The 19,697-nt window shown below is 40.7% G+C and overlaps 1 protein-coding gene across 3 annotated transcripts in view; it reads right to left on the bottom strand.

The window, feature by feature from the left end:
* ATP6V1H (ATPase H+ transporting V1 subunit H) overlaps window positions 1-19,697 on the bottom strand; it is a 105,377-nt gene that overhangs the window by 78,603 nt on the left and 7,077 nt on the right. For 2 of the 3 annotated variants that reach the window (XM_045049593.1, XM_003999812.6), the window contains exons 3-7: window positions 18,748-18,850; window positions 12,397-12,486; window positions 7,707-7,820; window positions 6,917-7,021; window positions 3,760-3,813 (exon numbers count right to left, since the gene is read on the bottom strand). In XM_045049593.1, the coding sequence (XP_044905528.1) occupies window positions 3,760-3,813; window positions 6,917-7,021; window positions 7,707-7,820; window positions 12,397-12,486; window positions 18,748-18,850 (466 nt within the window). The remainder of the gene's footprint in view (window positions 1-3,759; window positions 3,814-6,916; window positions 7,022-7,706; window positions 7,821-12,396; window positions 12,487-18,747; window positions 18,851-19,697) is intronic. The other variant, XM_045049592.1, reaches the window with a different exon arrangement.

Below are 19,697 nucleotides of genomic sequence, written 5' to 3' on the forward strand. Positions count from 1 at the left end.
AAATACCTTACCACTCAATTTTCTTTGGTACTGCCAGAATATACCTCTGGATAATCCTTCCAAAAATATGATCAGAGAAACAAAACGCACAGATTCTTATCTTCCCTCCTTAACGTTCGTTCTGTGCACACATTTTAAGGGTCCCCAGTGTGTAATAAGATGTATTAATTTGGTGGCAGGAACATAAAAGGCAATTGAACAATGAAAATCCTCCAAGATCCGCCTCAGGTCAAACTTACACAGACATCCTTTGTGAATTACTTTGGGTCCTCACAGACCTCACGACTCACCAGCTAGAGCAGACCGCAGTTAAATAAGAGGCCCGAACTGTATGGATTCGTGACACGGGAATTCCTGACTCATTTCAGCTACTCGGGGATACTCCTGATGTGCTCAACAACGACGCGGTGAAGAACTAAACCGAGTACTCTACCTCTTGCGGAAGACTGAAAAGTGTCACACGGGCACAGCATTAAATTACAAGAGTAAAACGAATTTCATATTAATGAGGATATTAGAACCGCCACCGAAGACAATTTAAGAAATCTTGCCAAAAGCCGAAAAAAAAAACCCTAAATTTCGTTTCTCTCATTCTCAAATACTATAAGTATGTGTTAAAACGTGCATGAATCTTGAAAACATTACACTAAGTGAAAGAAGCCAGTCACAGACAACCGCGGGCTGTACGCTCTAATTTTATGAAACGGCCAGAAGAGGAAGAGAGAGGCAGAAAGTAGACTGGTGTTTGCTAGAGGGTGGGAGCAAGGAACAGGAATGAAGAATGACTATTAACGTGTACACGGTTTCTTTCTGAGGGGTTGAAATGTTATAAAATTAGATTGTGGTAATGGCTGCACAACTCTGTAAATATACTAAAACCTTCTGAACTGCGCAGATGGGTGGATTTTATGGTATGTGATATATACTTCGATAAAAAAGTTAACAAACTAAATAAAATTGAAAATTTACTTTCTTACTCGCGCCTGCCGCATTTCCGAGTGCTCGAGAGCCACACGGTGGCTCCCACGATGGCCAGTTCCATCATCATGGAGAGTTCGGGTGGACAGAATGGATCCAGAACGTTAAAAGGCAAGATGAAATAAGGAATAAGGAGAACACATCAACTTCCTGCAGTTACTTACTCCCATCAGTGAAACAATGTTCATCTAGCAATAACTAATGCTAAACTGGATCTACAACAAAATGGCCAGAGATCAGGACCAAATGAGAAGTCACCCTGCTCCCTCACACACGGGTGCAAGTGAAGGCAGACAGAGGGAAAAGAAAACGAGCAAACAAACACGAAATTCCCAGATTCCTTCTAAGTCTTGCCGTTCGTGACAGATCACAGTATGTGCCTTTTTATCAGGACATCAGCACCAACCAACTTCCATGGCTTGTGTGGCTCCCTCAGAAGGACAGAAGACTGAGTACTCACTTTCAAGAGCCAGTAAAGAACCAAACAGTTTAAGGTGAGTGTGTAAGATCTGATGTTGGTTAACATTTTCATATTTGGGCAAAAACAACATAATGCATTCTAAGGCAAGCCCACTTATGTGATGCCATTTAAACAAAAATGTTTGTAATAACCCACTTATAACTCAAGATGAGGCTTCCGTGGCCATTTTAAGAGAGAAGACTATTAGATCATTCGTAGTTCACATTTTGAAGTGTAAAACTTGTGTTTTATACTGCCATCAAGTGGCAATATCATGTAATGCAATTTCCCAAACCTTTTCTATGCTCAGAAAACCTAAAGGGATTTTAAGATATACTACCCATATTTTTACAAGTCTGGGCAGGCTCTGCAACGTGGAGAATGTCCCCAGACCCAATTCCCCTTCCACTGCCTCAAAAGGAGTTCCCTTGGCAAGCAATTCCTTTCTTCGGGGTTTTTGTCACTCATTAGCCGAATGACTTTGGGCAAGACGGTGCTGCCATTCCGTGCAGCCTCACTGTTCACATCTATACAGTGTGGCTTACGGTAAGACCTACATCCGAGAGGGAGCGTGAATATCAAAGAGATGTAAATGCCCAATGAGCAAAGCAGTACTGAACCACACAGTAAGAGCTCAATAAACATTAGTTACCAACCCAGATTCCCCTATTAAAATGCAAGTAGCAGACGAAAGGTTAACACCTTATGCTCAACTTAGTAAAGTCTGCCTTCCAAGCTGATAGCCATCTGAAAAAGTAGGAACTTTCAGGAAGAGACAGCAAGTGTGCTCAAGTTTGAAGGGTATGAAAGGGAAAAAGGTCAAAATCAAAGGCCTTCTTCTCCTCACTCACAATTACCCGATGCTAATTCTGTTAGGGAGGGATGGAGAGGAGTCTACCAGGTAAACCACTTTGACTAATACGCTGCCAACTGAATTAATTAGTTCTTTTCCCCCAATACACTGGACAGAAAAGAACAAAATGAGAATGCCATGTCACCGGAGCTTGCAACTCATTGTGTAAGCTTTAATAAGTTACAAACACATTAACAAGCAAGTAAGTTTGTAAGATACATGATTCTGAAAACACCTTTAAAAAAACTTACCAGTAAGTCTAACACATGAATTAAATAACTTTTCAAAAGTTCAAACTGGTAGAAATTCAAGTCATAAAGACTCTCAATTTAAACATGCGCTTATGGCGGAATATCTGGACTTCTAACCTAGCACCTGCTTAGCCCACTCTGACCACAAGATTGCTCACCTTGTTCTGATTCCATTTCAGAAGGCTAACAGCTATTTTCTGGCCTAAGATGCTACTTGTCAAATCCTTCAACCCATGCCCCAAGAGAAGCCCTGCTCTCGGCTTTGAAAATGGGTTCCGCAACCATCTGCAGTCTCAGGGCACACAAACACATCCCATGCAGATTATGGGCGTATTGGTAATCAGTAGGAACATTAGATGGCTTCCACAGAGCTTCATTTAGGTACTATAGGCAGGTTGTAGACACTGCCCTCTAAAGACTTTTTCTAATTCCCCAGATATATTTCCAACAAATGAAGACAGACGCGCCTCACCTACATTTCTAAGTTTCTTTGTCCCTTTGTCTCAACCGGCTCTACTCAGGCCGGCCCTTACTTGTCCAAACTCATTGCCTGTTCTTGAGCTATTCTGAGTGCAACAAAGATAAGCTGTTCCCAAGTGGGGAAGATAATTCTAATCAAGAAGGAAACTTGGGGAGACGGGATTCATTTCAACCTCTAGCCTTTTGGCTCTACAAAAATGTGGGGAGAGTTTGGCCAAAAAAAACAAGGGGGCGGGTGGGGTTCTGGCCACCATGTAGCCCCTACATAAAGCCTTGAGAAACACAGTGCAAGTAACGAGTTTCAAAGCCATCACTGAACTGTTTTCCACTGCTTGACATACTGTTCACGTATCCGTTAGACAGATATTGGAGAGGTTATCAGACAACTGAAGCTCGACGTCAGCAACTTTACAATTATTCACTCCAGTTGTGGATCTGAATTCAGACTCTTGCTTTCATTCTCGGGTCCGAGATGAAGTGACCCGAAAAGAAGAGCAACAAGGAAGAACAAGTCTCCAGTCTCCCAAGAGACCATAAATATTTATAAATGGTGTGCGTGTGCCTATGTACACACACACATACGATTCTTACAATGCTACTACCCTAACCGGAGGCGATATCAAATCCACAGATGTACATTTGCGGAGCTAGAAAACATCGTTAAAATTTTAAATGACTCAAAATAACTTATGTTCATGGTGTTAGGAGGCCAGTGAATTAAGAAGGAATATACTTACATCACTTGAAGAGACTGTTCCTGTTTCAACAGCGACACCGCTACCACGCAGTTTCTATTACGAAATAAATAACTTATTACTTAGTTTTGTTTTTAATTTTTATCTGAATTTATCAGCTTATAAAAGGGAGCTAAGCAAATTTCATAATTCTTTTTCTTAACCCTACTTAATGGAACATCATCAGCTAATAAAAAGCATGGGGGCGACATGAAATACTCTAAATATTACACTCTCCCAGATAACTTAATAATTAAAAAAGGAACAATAATAAACTGAATACTAAGCTCCAGCTAAATTTCATTAAGTGAAGCTGGTGCAAATTTCCAAGTCTCAGGATTTACTTATTGAACTGATTTTCAGGTAAGATGATTGTCTTAAGCTGAACTACCTACACTCTTTTCTGTGGCAATGCTTTCAAAACAGGTGCCTAATTAATGGGAAGATACTACACAGAACTTAAAATTAGATTATCCATAGCAATGCTAGTAAGTTTATAATGACAATCAGAAATTCACACGTTACATAATGTCTAAATGACTTACAGAAATGACTAAAGGAAAGGTAGAAGGTCAAAGGCTAAATGTGCAAGAGAAAAGTGGTAATGAATTTCTGAAAGGATATTTTTATTCAGTTTTATTCAAACTAATTTTATTTATTATGTACTAAATGCCAGGCATGAAGCCCTCCAACCTATATACACGATGCTTAAACTACCAAAAAAGAAAAAGTTCCTAAATGTCACTATGAAGTCAACCAAAAACCCAAACTTGCAACTATTTTGGGCTTTTGAAAATGTATTTCTATTAAAATTATGAAACTGTGGTCCTTTTTATGAGAGAGAAAACACTAACGATGGTAGAAAAGAAGAGACCTTCCAGATACAGTGCCATCACATGACATTTAAGCAAAGTAGCAAATAGAATCCCAAATAATCCTGTTTCATTCTTTAAACAAGAAGTCGGTAATTGGACCCTGATAGAAGGCTGTGGAAGAAGTGTCTGCCCGTGGCAAGAAAGACAATGCAGTTCAGATCCTAGCAGAAGGAGTGGCCAGACTCTGAGAAGCAAAGCCAGACGGGGCCTGGCACTCTGAGGAGTCACCGCGTAGCAGGACGTGCAAAGCAGAAACGCGATACCATAACCAAAGAAAGCCAAAGACTAGGTGATAAAAAAGAATGCGCCAGAAAGATAAAGAAAAGCATTCATCCAATACCAAGAAGCTTAGTTCTAATGAAAACTGTTCTAGACACTGAAATATTTTGCTTCCACTAGCGACGATAAGGATATTTCCTGGACACAGTTATAACCGTAATCATTCCAGAAGCGACAAATCATCTGCGAGGCATGGTATAAATGTTATTCTTGGGAGGAAAAATCTAGCATGAAGCAACCCGAAATGTTAGTGGCAAACTGCAGTATACATTCTTCCTCCCAATTTTCATTTTATGAATCCAGTTACAATAGAGCCTCACTATCATCACCAAAAAGCTAACGCAAAACAAATAAAGTTTGTTCAAAGGAAGGACTAATTTCAAAAAAGAAAAAAAAAAGGGAGGGGAGAGGGGAAGCTTAAGCGTTCGGATCCCAAATGCCATACGCTTAGAAATGTAAAATCTCATCCTTGCACACCTATTTTTCGTGTTCCCTACTTTTCGTGTTCTAAGTGTGTTTTTTAAGTACCTCCCAAATTTAGTAAAACCTGCCAGTCTGTGGCTCTTAGAAAAAATACTTTTAAAAATTAAGCCAAAAAGACTTAAAATTTATGCTACTGGTATAAAAAATAATTAATCGTGTTCAAGAGACTCCAAAATATCCCTGTCCAAATATAAAGGGCAATTAATTAGACTTCCCCAAAAAGGCAAACAACGATAAGACAAAAAATAAACCCAAGGAAAATGTCATCGTGTCTCTCTCTTATGCCTCAAATTAGAATCTATTAAAACGTCACCTGAGATCTGAATTACAACTTTCCAAAACTTTATTTCAAATAGACCTTTATAACACAGACAAAACACTACCAGTATTACTTTCCTGGTCCCATTCTTCACGGGAGCCATCCCCACGCCAAAATCTCGTTCTCTTCTACCCTTTCTTCCCCACAGTACTACTCCTCCCCCACCCACCTTCGCTTCACCCCTCTTCTGCGAACCATTCCCAGTCTCCCTCTTATCACTGCTATCAGTCACTGAAGCCTAAAGGAAAGAACCACCGGGCCACCATAACTGTCCTATCTTTTGCCTGTTCTAGGGAACCATGACGACAAAAACAGAAAACCTTTCATTTTTCCCGTCATTCAACCAGCAAGCTGTTTTCCTCCGTGGGGAAGTAGAGCTAGAAAGGTCTGAAAGCAACCAAGATGGCCACAAGCAGGCTTCACGTCTAACCTCAGGCCCAAATGTTCGATCCCACGATGATACGGTGCATCCGGGAAGGTGCCACAGTAACGGTTACCTCGCAGCTAGACCCGGCAGCTCCAGGCTTACCCGGGGGGCGCCTGGCAGCCTTGTATGGACTCTTGGGCAAGACTAGAATAACTGGATTGACCCCTGATCTGCAACGGGTTGTCTGCAGTTTAAAAGTCCCTGGCGGCACCCGGCGCCATTCTGTGTACTGGTGTAACTGGTCGACAGCTTGCCGTGACCCTGTGACCAGAAGGACATAAACGATCCCAGCTACAGACTAATGAAGAGCTCTCCCCAAATCCAAGATTTCCCACACAAATCTCGGAGGTTTGGGGTCCCACGGCAGACGTGGGAGCTGCACCTGAAGTCTCTTAGCCTCGGGGCCGGCACCCCGTCTCCTGCTACACTGTTTCTTTCCACTTCCTGCAAGCCTTACGTGAGTCCCCCCTCTGGAGCCGTGCAAGTCCTTTCCGGTCCCCCGCCTGTGTGATGGTGGTTAGCCCCCAGGAGGGAAGATCCTCCTCATCCACTGAAAAGCATGAATGGAAAACCCCAAGTGGCAGAAAAGACAGAAAAGTTTGAGCTGAAGGTGGTCAAAGAAAGAAAAAGTGAAGCATACTACCATACCTAAGAGTAGTTCAAAATGGCATTATTTTAATATAACGTTTTTTTTATTTACCATTTATACAATTACCATAAGAATCTGTATATGGGCGTCACATTCCTTTCAAAGATACTAGAAAAAGTATCTTGTACCTGTGAGCTCAGCTGAGTTTTTATCCAATTGAAATAGTAATTTAAGTCACTGCCTTCCATCAGTTCTTTCCCCCAAGCTGCTAACTTTGCGATAATTCTTGCTGCCTGAAAAATAAGAAATGACCTTGAATGCCATGTTGATTCTAAAAATCACATCATATACCTTAAAAAGTAGGACTCTTATAACCATTCTACTGCAAGATTTTTTTTTAATACCCAACTCCTCCAAAATAAGTTTGTATTTCACTTGTGAAAATATATTTTGGGGGGCACCTCAGTGACTCAGTCAGTTGAGGGTCCAGCTCTTGATTTCAGATCAGGTCACGATCCCAGGGTCGTGGGATCAAGCCCCTCGTCACGCTCCGTGCTGAGCGTGGAGCCTGCTTAAGATATTAAAAAATAATAATAATAAAAAAATAAAGATATTCTCTCTCTCTCTCTCTCTCAAAAATAAACATTAAAAAAACACAACTAAACAAAATTTAATTTCTATAGTAAAATGTGGTTAATCCTGTCACAGACAATCAAAAGCTCTTTGCACATGCAATTACCAAAGGCTTTCATGCTCATGAGCTCAACAAATACTCTACGAAACTTTAACTCTCTCAGAGCAACCCCATCTCCTCTGTCTTCCCGATACCCCCAGATTACTAAACATCAATGGAAACACTGCTTTGAAAAATTAACATCACAGCCGTTACTCCTCGGGGGAACTGGGAGGTTACTAAGTCATAAATAGCCCAAGAGTGTTTCTTCCCCAGATCAGAAATTTAATCAATTCAAAATTTACCATATGAACAGTAAAGAGATCCTGGCGGTTCAGCATCGGCAGAAAGTAGGACCAGGCGGTGTTCTTGCTGCGCTTAGCATAGTCAAAGAAAATGCTGACCCGCTGGTGATTTTCCTGAAACAAGAAAAGAAATGATATCACTCATCAGAATGCATCTCTCTATTGTGCACTGTTTCTCAACTTTTCGTTCCGGGTCCCATCAGTGTGTCTTCTTCTGCCAGCTGCTATTACGGGTCGGGGTGGTGACGGGGCAGGCATAGATACTTCAAAATACCTTTAATTATCATGATTAGCTTTAAGTCAAGTGAGCCAAGCTAGCAGACCGCACCCATGCGGGGAAAAGCAATTTAAGTTACACTTCTGAGCCTGCACCTCTGACCTGCGCTTCCCAATGTTGTCTCCACACCAATAAAATCGGGTTACTCCTGACAATCACGACAGAAAAGCAGGGCGGATAAAGACAGCAAAACACAGCATGGAACACTAGGCAGATAGACAGGATCTGAGGAACAATTAATTCTTAGTTCACATCATGCAAACGCTACCTCTCACCTAAGTTTTCTGTACGTTTCACTGGCTGAAATATACTTTCTGATTCACTAAATGAATATGGTTGCCAAGTAGCAATATTTGGTAAAATCACAAAAAAACACAAACAATTCTCAGATCATTTAGTTCTTTTTCAACACATTGGTTTAAATTTTGGTCTGTGCTTACAGTTACCTACCTATTTGGGGAGCAGACTAACATCTCCTTAAGTGATGAGTCATCACAGTTTGGAATAACAATTGCAAGGTACGATAATGATTTTATCAAGGGATTCAAAATTTGCAGAAGTCATCATTTACTCCATTAGTGGATTATTTCTCAAGTTAAAACGGTAATTATCATTGGCACACAAATGAACCAAGGACCCTACATACAGAAAGAAGAGACACTATTTTTTACATTTTAAGTAAGTTTAAAACCCATCTCCCTTGACTAGTCCTTTGTGGTTTCAATTCCTGCTTAAAAATGCATCTTCCATTCATCACTGTTCCAGGTACTCAAGTTACCAACCTTTAAGAGAATATGGGAAAAGCCCTTCTTCTCAAAGGCATTTAACAATTCCTGTTGATAGCTGAGGACAGAAAACAACGTCATCTTCAAAATTATGTGCCCAACACTAAACACATGAGGAAAAGCAAGCAATTCTGTCCGAAAGTATTCTACCCAGAAGTATTAAAGAATGAAATGACTGGTTAAAAATAGGATAACATTTATAATTACAGTATTTTTTAAACAGCACAAGAAATCAAACGATAGGGGTCATGTGCAAATTTCTCAAGGTTACTAAAATTGTACCAATAAAATCAATTTATAAAATATGCTTAATCAATAGCCGAGGATAATGTCAGCTACCTAAGTCTCATCCCTCCACATACACTTCATAAAAACAGGCCAACAAGGAGAAGAAATAAAACTATACATCTGAAGGTGTTCAACTTTAGATCCATCTTGACTGGCAAAAATGTGAAAGTCTGACTATGCCCTCTGTCGGCAAGGCTGTAGAGACACAGGTGTTCTCGTACGTAGGTGGGACTGCAAAATGGAATTATACAGCAATATCTTAACAAAACTACGTATGTAGTTCTCTTCTACCCAGCAAGCCTATTTCTAGCCATTTACCATGAAGTACATTCCTGACCATCTGAAAATACATTTGCACAAGGTTATTCTGGGCCTCATTATTTCTAATTACAAAACGTTGGAACCACTCTTCGTCCAACATCTTTGCAAGGGTGCTCCCCCCAGCTCTGTGATACCACCCAAGGACAATGAGAAGAAGAAGATACCATAAAGTTGGCCAAGAAAGACAAAGACCCAGTGAACAAATCTGAAGGCAAAGCCAAAAAGACGTGGTCCAAAGGCAAAGTTCGGGACATGCCCAATAACCTTGTCTCGTTTGACACATGACAGACCCCAAACAACTTCCCAACTATAAAGGTTATAAACCCTAGTTGTTACCTGAGACTGAAATTCGTGGTTCCCTGGCCAGGGAGGTCCTTCAAGGGCTCCTTATAAAGGACTTCTTAACTGGTTTCAAAACAGAGCCCAAGTAATTTACACCAGAAACACCAAAGTCAGAGATGTCCCAGCTGCTGGTGAAGATTCATGAGGCGGCCCAAACCAATGGACATTTTGAAACGTAAAACTTTAGGGGCGCCTGAGTGGCTCGGTCAGTTGAGCATCTGATTCTCGCTTTTGGCTCAGGTCACCATCCCAGGGATGTGGGATCAAGCTGTGCGTCGGACTCCACACTGAGAGTGGAGTCTGCTTGGGATTATCTTTCTCTCCCTCTGCCCCCTCCCCTGCTCACTTGCTCTCTCTTTCTTAAAAAAATAAAAATGAAAAAAATAATAAAAACTTTATTAAACCAAAATAAATATGTATATGAGCCAACCTCAATGTCCATCACATCAGAGACTATTAAGTAAACCACAGTACATCCACTAAAAGAGTCCTTCGTTGCGGGGCACCTGGCTGGCTGTCAGCGTGTGACGCTTGGTCTTGGGGTTGGAAATTTGAGCCCCACACACTGGGTGTGGAGACTACTTAAAAATAAAATCTTAAAAGAAAAAAAAAAACAAAACAGTACTCTGTTGCTATCTAAAGAGAATATGGGAAATATCTATGAACTGACATGGAATGATTTCTGGCATATTCTGTCAGGTGAGACGAGCAAAATACAAGAGATTATATTTACTACATGTTTTCTGTAAGAAAGAGACACAAATATGGGGCGCCTGGGTGGCTCAGTCATTAAGCGTCCGAATTCTGCTTAGGCCACGACCTTAACAGTTCCTGGGTTTGAGCCCCGCGCGGGCTCTGCGCAGACAGCTCGGAGCCTGACGCCTGCTTCGGATTCTGTGTCTCCCTCTCTCTCTCTGCCCCTCCGCTGCTCATGCTCTGTCTCTTGAAAATAAACATTTGAAAAAAAAAAAAAAGAAAGAGAAGGAAATAAAAACGTATTACATGTATCTGACTATTTCTGCAGGAGGAGAAAAGAACCAGGAAGGATAAAACCAGAAATCTATGATACTGGTTACCTAACAAGAGACAGGTGGGAATGCAGGGATGGGGAGTTAGGGTTTGGTGACATTTCTCTGATTGTATCTTTTCTATATAGTTTTGACTTCTGGAAGCATGTTGGTGTTTTACATAATCAAAAATAATAAAAATCAACAAGAACGAGAAAAAGATAAGTAGAATACCCAAAAACACAAGTGAATCTAACTGTATTTCAAGAAAAATAATATAACTATTCTGAATACAATACTCTGACTACATATTCTCGGCTTAAAGAAAAAGTACTGCAAACAAATACTGAACTCTAGTTAAAGGGCTCATTTTTCACAGTTGTATGGGTCAGCAATTCTGAAACTCCTTTCCTTGTGCTATAGGGCGGAACAGACAAGTAAATACACAAAGGATAAGAAGGGATCACGATCTCACTGCCACAGGAGAGAGTTACGAACGTGGAAAGGGCAGACTCGAATGAACTCTGGTGTTGAGCTGAAATCAAACTGGAGATAGTGTGAACTCCTGGTTTCTAATTTACAGATATATGTATAAAAAATGAGGATATCTGTGTGTGCACGCATGTGTGTGTTGTACATACGTATACACATATAAATAAAAGCAAAGTCTGCACGCGAACTCAAGCCTGCTCATTCTAGGTGCAATCCTATCCAGTAAGCAGGATAACCAAGGCAGACCACATCATTCCTCATTTTTCTTAACTTTATGGAAGAAAAAAGCGCTGAGAGAGACCGAAGTCATTCTCAGACAGGCCTGCATCAGCCCAGGCTGGACACGGATCCTTACCCGCATTATAAAATCACTACATTCCTATAAATGAGGGTCCTAGGTAGACAACACCATTCTTCTTAACTTTTGTACCTTCACTAACAATTTGTACAGCGCCTGGCACATAGCAGGCCATCAGTAAGTGTTTCTTTGTAAACTGACAGAACAACGCTCCACACAAGCAACCACACTGGCACCGTTCCTCAAGTCCCGAAGAAGTGGTCAGGCACTGGATTTAGCGGCCCAGGTGGCCTTTCTCGAAAAGAACTGCTCTGTACACCAACAATTTCAATCTAGACTATACTCTGGTGGAACATACAAAACTATGACTAAGGGAGGCCCCTCTGTGTTCGGGGACAGTAAAACAGTAAATAGGAACTTTACGCAACTGGAAAAGTCTCAGATGATAAGCAAAACGTTCTCCAAAGAGACAGGATCTTTGAGAGGAAGCACCTTGCCTACATTCAGCACTGAACCCCCAGCGCTTGGCACTGGCCTGGAGGACGGCAGGGGCACCGAAATCTGCTGAATGACTGAAAGAGAAGAAGCCACATTGCCTGGAAGGACACAGAGCACCCAGAGAGCCTCAGATGATTTACCCAATATCACTGGTGTTGAACAAAGAATTCCGAGGTATTATGAAAAAAATACAAATTAATTACTGGACATCCTGAAAAACAACAAAAAGAGCCTGTGTGGAGGCATTCCCATCTTTAACACTACTAGCAATTCCAACTCAGAAGAAATCCACGGTATAAGTGACACCGTACAAAAATGTTGTTACCGCGCAGGATATAAAACAACGAAGTCACCAAATGGATTAAATAAAGAATATACCTACCTGCAGCATATCATCCACCATAGTTAGTATATACTGAACTGTCTGTTCTTTGGAGATGTGAGTCATCAAATTTATAAATGTTTTAGCACACTGGAAAAAAAATGAAAGTAATGTGAACTCTCATTTTCAACTACAAACACAGCATTTTAATGGAATTTCAGTAAAATATTTCTCTTGCACAAATTATAACACAAATGCTATTAACTAAAAGATTTCAATTATAGAAAATGCACATGCTTTACAAATATTGTGATGAAGTAGGGGAGGAACATACTATGACTTGCATCAGACTTGTGATCATTTTTAGTGATAAATTTCCAAACGTTTACTACTTTCAAATAGACCTAGCAACGGTAACTCTTGATTGCCCATGATAACATAAACATGAAGCTATGAAGACAACCAAAAATTATCATTGATTTTGGCTTTTATTTTTGTTTTGTTTTTGCATTTACTGGGAAGCAGAAGACTCCAGCGACAAGAGTACTAAGGATTGGAATCAGAAGGCTATGACCTGTCCCCATCCTACATCTTACCAACTGTGTGACAATCTCTGGAATTCAACAAAAAACGTAGCCATCAGTATGTCTCCTCACAGATTTCCCAGGATTGTTGTGAGAATCGGGCTGAGTTGTGTATAAGCTCCTTCAGTCATCAGTAGCCCCCCCACCCAATATCAGAAAATCTGACGGACAGCAGAATTGCATTATACTCTAGTAAGAATACAAAGTGGAAAATTTTTTCTAAAAAAAAAAAAAAAAAAAACAGTTAAGCAACTTTAAAAATAATACTTACTTTGAAACTTAATTGCCCTTCTAGGAATCTATTCTAAAAAATGTTTCAGAAATGCAGACAAAGTCTGAAATAGAATTTAAAACCACAGTTATGGGAGCCTGGGTGCCTCAGTCGGTTAAGCATCTGACTGGCTCAGGTCATGATCTCACAGTTCCTGAGTTCTAGTCCTGAATCAGATAAGCTCAAGCCCCACTTTGGATGAGCCCTGCTTCTCTCTCTCTCTGCCTCTCTCTCTGTCTCTCTCTCTCTCTCTCTCCCCCTCCCTCACTCACTTGCACCCCCTCTTTCAAAAAATAAAAATAAACTAAAAATAAAGCCACAATTGTAAGAATACTAGCTGGGGTTGAAAAAAAATAGAAGACACCAGAGAATCCCTTTCTACAGAGGAAAGAACTAAAATCTAGTCAGGCTAAAATTAAAAATGCTATAACAGAGATGCAATCTCGAATGGATGCCATGACAGCGAGGATGGACAAGGCAGAGCAGCAGATGAGTGATACAGAAGACAAAATTATGGAAAATAGTGAAGCTGAAGAGAGGAGGGATACAGAGGCCAAAGATCATGACACAAGACTTAGAGAACTCAGTGACTTATTAAAGAGGAATAACATTTGTATCACAGAAGTCTCAGAAGATGAAGAAGGAGAAAAGGGGGGGGGAATGTTTATGTGAGCAAAACTTCCCTAATCTGGGGAAGGAAACAGACATCAAAATCCAAGAAGCACAGAGAACTCCCAATTAAATTCAACAAGTAGACCACAGCCAAGACATATCAAATTCACAAAATACACAGAATCCTCAATGCAGCAAGGGAAAAAAGTCCTTAACCTACAGGGAAGACAGATCAGGTTCGCAGCAAACCTGTCCACAGAAGCGTGGTCAGAAAAGAGTGGCAGGATATATTCAACGTGCTGAATGGGAAAAACATGCAGCCAAGAATCCTTAACCCAGCGAGGCTGTCATTCAGAATAGAAGGAGAAATAAAGAGTTTCTCAGCCAAAGAAAAACTAAAGAAGTCTGTGACCACTAAACCAGCCCTGCAAGAAATTCTAAGGGGGACTCTTTGAATAGAGAAAAAACAAAACAAAACAGACCAAAAGCAACAAAGACTAGAAATGAACAGAGAACATCACCAAAAAACACCAACTCTACAGGCAACACAATGGCTCTAAGTTCATATTTTTCAATAATTACTCTGAATTTTAATAAACTAACTGCTCCAATCAAAACACCTATGGTATCAGAATGGATAAAAAAAAAAAAAAAAGACCCCTCTATATGCTGCCTACAAGACACTCATTTTAGACCTAAAGACTCCTACAGATTGAAAGTAAAGGGACAGAGAACCATCCATCATGCTAATGGACATCAAAGGAAAGCCGGATTAGCCATACTTGTATCAGACAAACTAAACTTCAAAATAAAGACTGGAACAAGAGATGAAGAAGAGCGTTATATCGTAATTAAGGGGTCTATCCATCAAGAAGATCAAACAATTGTAAATATTTTTTGCCCCCCAACTTGAGGGCACCCAAATATACAAATCAATTAATCAGAAACATAAACAAACTCATTATTAATAATACAATAATAGTAGGGGACTTTAACACCCTGCTTACAGCAATGGGCAGATCATCTAAGCAGAAAAACCGACAAGGAAACAATGACTTTGAATGACACACTGGACCGGATGGACTTAATAGGTATATTCAAAACATTTCATCCTGTAGCAACAGAGTACACATTCTTCCCAAGTACATATGGAACATTCTTTTTTTTTTTTTTAATTTTTAAAAAATATTTATTTATCTTTGAGAGGGAGACAGAGCATGAGCGAGGGAGAAACAGAGAGAGAGGGAAACACAGAATCTGAAGCAGGCTCCAGGCTCTGAGCTGTCATCACAGAACCTGATGCAGGGCTCAAACTCATGAACCATGAGATCATGACCCAAGCTGAAGTCATATACTTAACCAACTGAGCCACCCAGGCACTCCTGGAACATTTTGAGAATAGATCACATACTGGGTCACAAATCAGCCCTCAACAGCACAAAAAGATTGAGCTCGTACCAGGCATATTTTCAGATCACAACACTATGTAACTTGAAATCAACCACAAGAAAAAATCTGGAAAGCCCTCAAATAGATGGAGGCTAAAGACATCCTACTAAAAAATGAATGGGTTAACCAGCAAATTAAAGAAGAAATTAAAATATACATGGAAGCCAATGGAAATGAAAACAACACTCCCAACCCTTTGGAATGCAGCAAAGGCAGTCCTCAGAGGAAAGTATACTGCAATTCAGGCCTATCTCAGGAAGCAGAATACACAACCTAACCTTACACCCAAAGGAGCTAGAAAAGGAACAGCAAATAAAGCTTAAAACCAGCAGAAGAAGGGTAATTTATAAGGATCAGAGTAGAAATAAATGATATAGAAACAAAAATAAAACCAGTACAAAAGATCAATGAAACTAAGAGCTAGTTCCTTGAAAGAATAAACAAAATTGATAAACCCCTAGCCAGACTTATCAAAAAAAAAAAGACCCCAAATAGATAAAATCATGAAATCAAAGAGGAGAGATCACAAACACCACCACAGAAATACAAACAATTATAAGACAATACTATGAAAAATTATGTGCCGACAAACTAGGCAATCTGGAAGAAATGGACAAATTCCTAGAAACTCACAAACTACCAAAACTGAAACAGGAAGAAATAGAAAGTTTGAACAGACCCATAACCAGCAAGAAAGTGAATCAGTAACTAAAAATCTCCCAACAAGCAAGATTCCTGGGCCAGATGGCTTTCCAGGGGAATTCAATCAGACATTTAAAGGAGAGTTAATACTTACTTTTCTCAAACCACTCCAAAAAACAAATAGAAGGAAAACTTCAAACCCATTCTATGAAGCCAGCATTACCTTGATTCCAAAACCAGACAAAGACCCCACTAAAAAGGAGAATTATAGGCCAATATCCCTGATGATCCCATTTACAACTGCACCAAAAATAATAAGATATGTAGGAACAAACCTAACTAAAGGGGTGAAAAATCCATACTCTGAAAACTATAGAAGACTTCTGAAAGATATTGAAAAGGACACAAAGACATGGAGAAGCATTCCATATGCTCATGGATTGGAAAAACAAATCTTGTTAAAATGTTTATCCTACCCAAAACAATTTACACATTTAAATGTAATCCCTATTAAAATATGACCGGCATTCTTCGTAGAGCTAGAACAATCAATCATAAAATTTGTATGGAACTACAAAAGACCCCGAGTAGCCAAAGCAATCCTGAAGAAGAAAAACAAAACTGGAGGCATCACAATTCTGGATTTCAAGCTACATTAGATAGCTGTTGTCACCAGGACAGTATGGTACCGGCACAAAAACAGACACGTAGATCAACAGAACAGAATAGAAAACCCAGAAATGGACCCACAACTATGCGGTCAATTCATCTTTGACAAAATGAGAAAAAGAATATCCAGTGGAAAGAAGACAGTCTCTTCAACAAACGGTGTTGGGAAAACTGGCCAGCATCATGGAGAATGAACGTGGACCATTTGCTTATACCATACAGAAAAAGAAATTCAGAATGGATGCAAGACCTAAATGTGAGACAGGAAACCATCAAAATCCTAGAAAACAGGCAGCAACCTCTTTGACCTCAGCCACAGCAACTTCTTACTAGACACATCACCAAAGGCAAGGAAAACAAAAGCAAACATGAACTGTTAAGACTTCACCAAGATAAAAAACTCTGCACAGCAAAGGAAACAATCAGCAAAACTAAAAGGCAACTGGCAGAATGGGAGAAGACATTTGCAAATGACATATCAGATAAAGGGTTAGTATCCAGTATCTATCCACTTATCAAACTCAACACCCAAAAAACAAACAACCCAGTCAAGAAATGGGCAGAAGACGTGAACACTTTTCCAAAGACACCCAGATGGCCAACAGACACACGAAAAGATGCTCCACATCACTCATCATCAGGGAAATACAAATCAAAACACAATGAGACACCACCTCAGGGCACAGAGCCTGCTTGGGATTCTCTCTCTCTGCCCCTCCCCCACTCGCACGCACACACGTGTGTGTGCGCTCTCTCTCTCTCTCTCTCTCACAATAAACTTTAAAAAAATGAAAAAGAGGGGCGCCTGGGTGGCTCAGTCGGTTAAGCGGCCGACTTTGGCTCAGGTCATGATCTCTCACTCTGTGAGTTCGAGCCCTGCGTCGGGCTCTGTGCTGACAGCTCGGAGCCTGGAGCCTGTTTCAGATTCTGTGTCTCCCTCTCTCTGACCCTCCCCCGTTCATGCTCTGTCTCTGTCTCAAAAATAAATAAACGTTAAAAAAAATTTTTTTTTAAAGAAAAAGAAACTAAAAATAGAATTACCCTACGATCCAACAATTGCACTATTAGGTATTTACCCAAAGGATACAAAACACAGATTCAAAGGGGTACATGCACCCTAATGTTTACAGTAGCACCACTGACAACAGCCAAATTATGGAGACGGCCCTAATGTCCATCCAATGATGAATGGATAAGGAAGATGTGATATATATATATATATACACAATGGAATATTACTCAGCCATCAAAAAAGAATGAAATCTTGCCATTTGCAATGATGTGGATGGACCTAGAATGTATTATGCTGAATGAAATAAGTCAATCAAAGAAAGACAAATACCATACGATTTCAGTCATATGTGAAATTAATGAACACACGGGAAAAAGGGAAAAAAAGAGAAGAGGGGGGAAAACAAACCACAAGAGACTGTTAACAACAGAGACCTGAGGGTTGAACGGTGGGAGGTGGGTAGGAAATGGGCTAGATGGGTACTAAAATTTTTTTTTTAATGTTTATTTATTTTTGAGACAGAGAGAGAGCATGAATGGGGGAGGGTCAGAGAGAGAGGGAGACACGGAATCCGAAGCGGGCTCCAGGCTCCAAGCTGTCAGCACAGAGCCCGATGCGGGGCTTGAACTCACAGATCATGAGATCATAACCTGAGCTGAAGTCGGACGCTTAACCGAAGGAGCCACCCAGGCGCCCCGGGTGATGGGTATTAAAAAGGGCACTCGTTGGAATGAGCACTGGGTGTTGTATGTAAGTGACGAATCACTGAATTCTACTCCTGAAGCCAATATTGCACTGTATGTTAACTAAATTTAAAGAAAAATTAAAAAGAAAAACCCTATGTGTGGAACCGTAAGGAAAGTGCCATGAAAAACATATCAAAAAGGGTGGAGGAATAAACTGAATACACACACCCAACATAACATTTTCCCAAAATGAACAAACAAAACTGGAAAGTATTTAAACGTCTTCCAAAAAAGAGGATTTGGAAAGTATTTAAACGTCTTCCAAAAAAGAGGATTTGGAAAGTATTTAAACATCTTCCAATAAAAAAGGATTTTTAGATAAATCATGACGCACACCTACAAGAAAATATCACCAAGTCATTAAAATTTTGTTCTCGAATTTTCAGGGACACAGGAAGGTGTTCGTAATATGTTCATATCCATCACCTGACTGCCTTCAGTTTGGAGCACCTCTTGCTTCTCTTCAAGACTTCTTTTCATCTCAAACCTTTGAATGAATTCACAGTCTTCAGCAGAAATCATCTGCCCCCTAGAAAGTAAGAGGAAGTTGGTTTTTTTCAATAAGAGTTGAGTTGACACTGCGACAAAGGGACACAGGAATTCCCCATCTTTTTCCTCTCTCCTCGGTGGTTAACCACCGGGGTCGGCGCACAGGCCCCCGCATCACACAGACCCGGGTGCAAGCTTAGCTCCACCAGGTATGGAACATGCAACCTCTCTGGACCTGAGTGAATTCATTTGCAAAATGGAAACAACGTCCACGTTGCCAGTAGGGGTTGATCTGAGGATGAAATTAAATAACCCACATGAGGTGGTTAGAGTGGCGCCTGGCCCAGGAAGCAACGAATAACTGACGCCTCTCAGCACCGTCCGAAGTCTCACCCTACCCCCCTCCCAGCCACCCAATTCCCTCGGCTTTCCACTCCATCAAGACCAAAGCCACTCTACACGAACTTCTACGATCACTGCCTCCGGCATTTTCTCATGTTCCCTCCAGACTCGGAAAAATGAGCTCCTCCCCCTCTCTCAAAAAATAACCCCTCCCTCCTGACACGCTGTCCTAACAGCAATCACCCCACACTACCCGGTTTCCCTCCCACTTCTTTCAGGAGTTCCTTCCTCAGTGGCTCCTCGCAGCGCAAGACTTCTCTCCAAGCTCAGTCCTTGGAATCTTCCTTTTCTCTCCCAACTTCTTTCCTTCAGTGAGATTCCCATCAAGAGAGTCATACTGAGATACACTCAGTATCATCACCACGGAACCATCGTCACCTTCTTCCAACCCAGCCTCGCCACAGACACACTCATCAACGACACAAACGGGCCACGGCAAACCCGTGTCTGACCCTTCCTTGTGAAAAGATCTGTCAGCAAAACAT

The sequence above is a fragment of the Felis catus genome, chromosome F2 (genome assembly GCF_018350175.1).
Source record: "Felis catus isolate Fca126 chromosome F2, F.catus_Fca126_mat1.0, whole genome shotgun sequence".
Taxonomy (NCBI): domain Eukaryota; kingdom Metazoa; phylum Chordata; class Mammalia; order Carnivora; family Felidae; genus Felis; species Felis catus.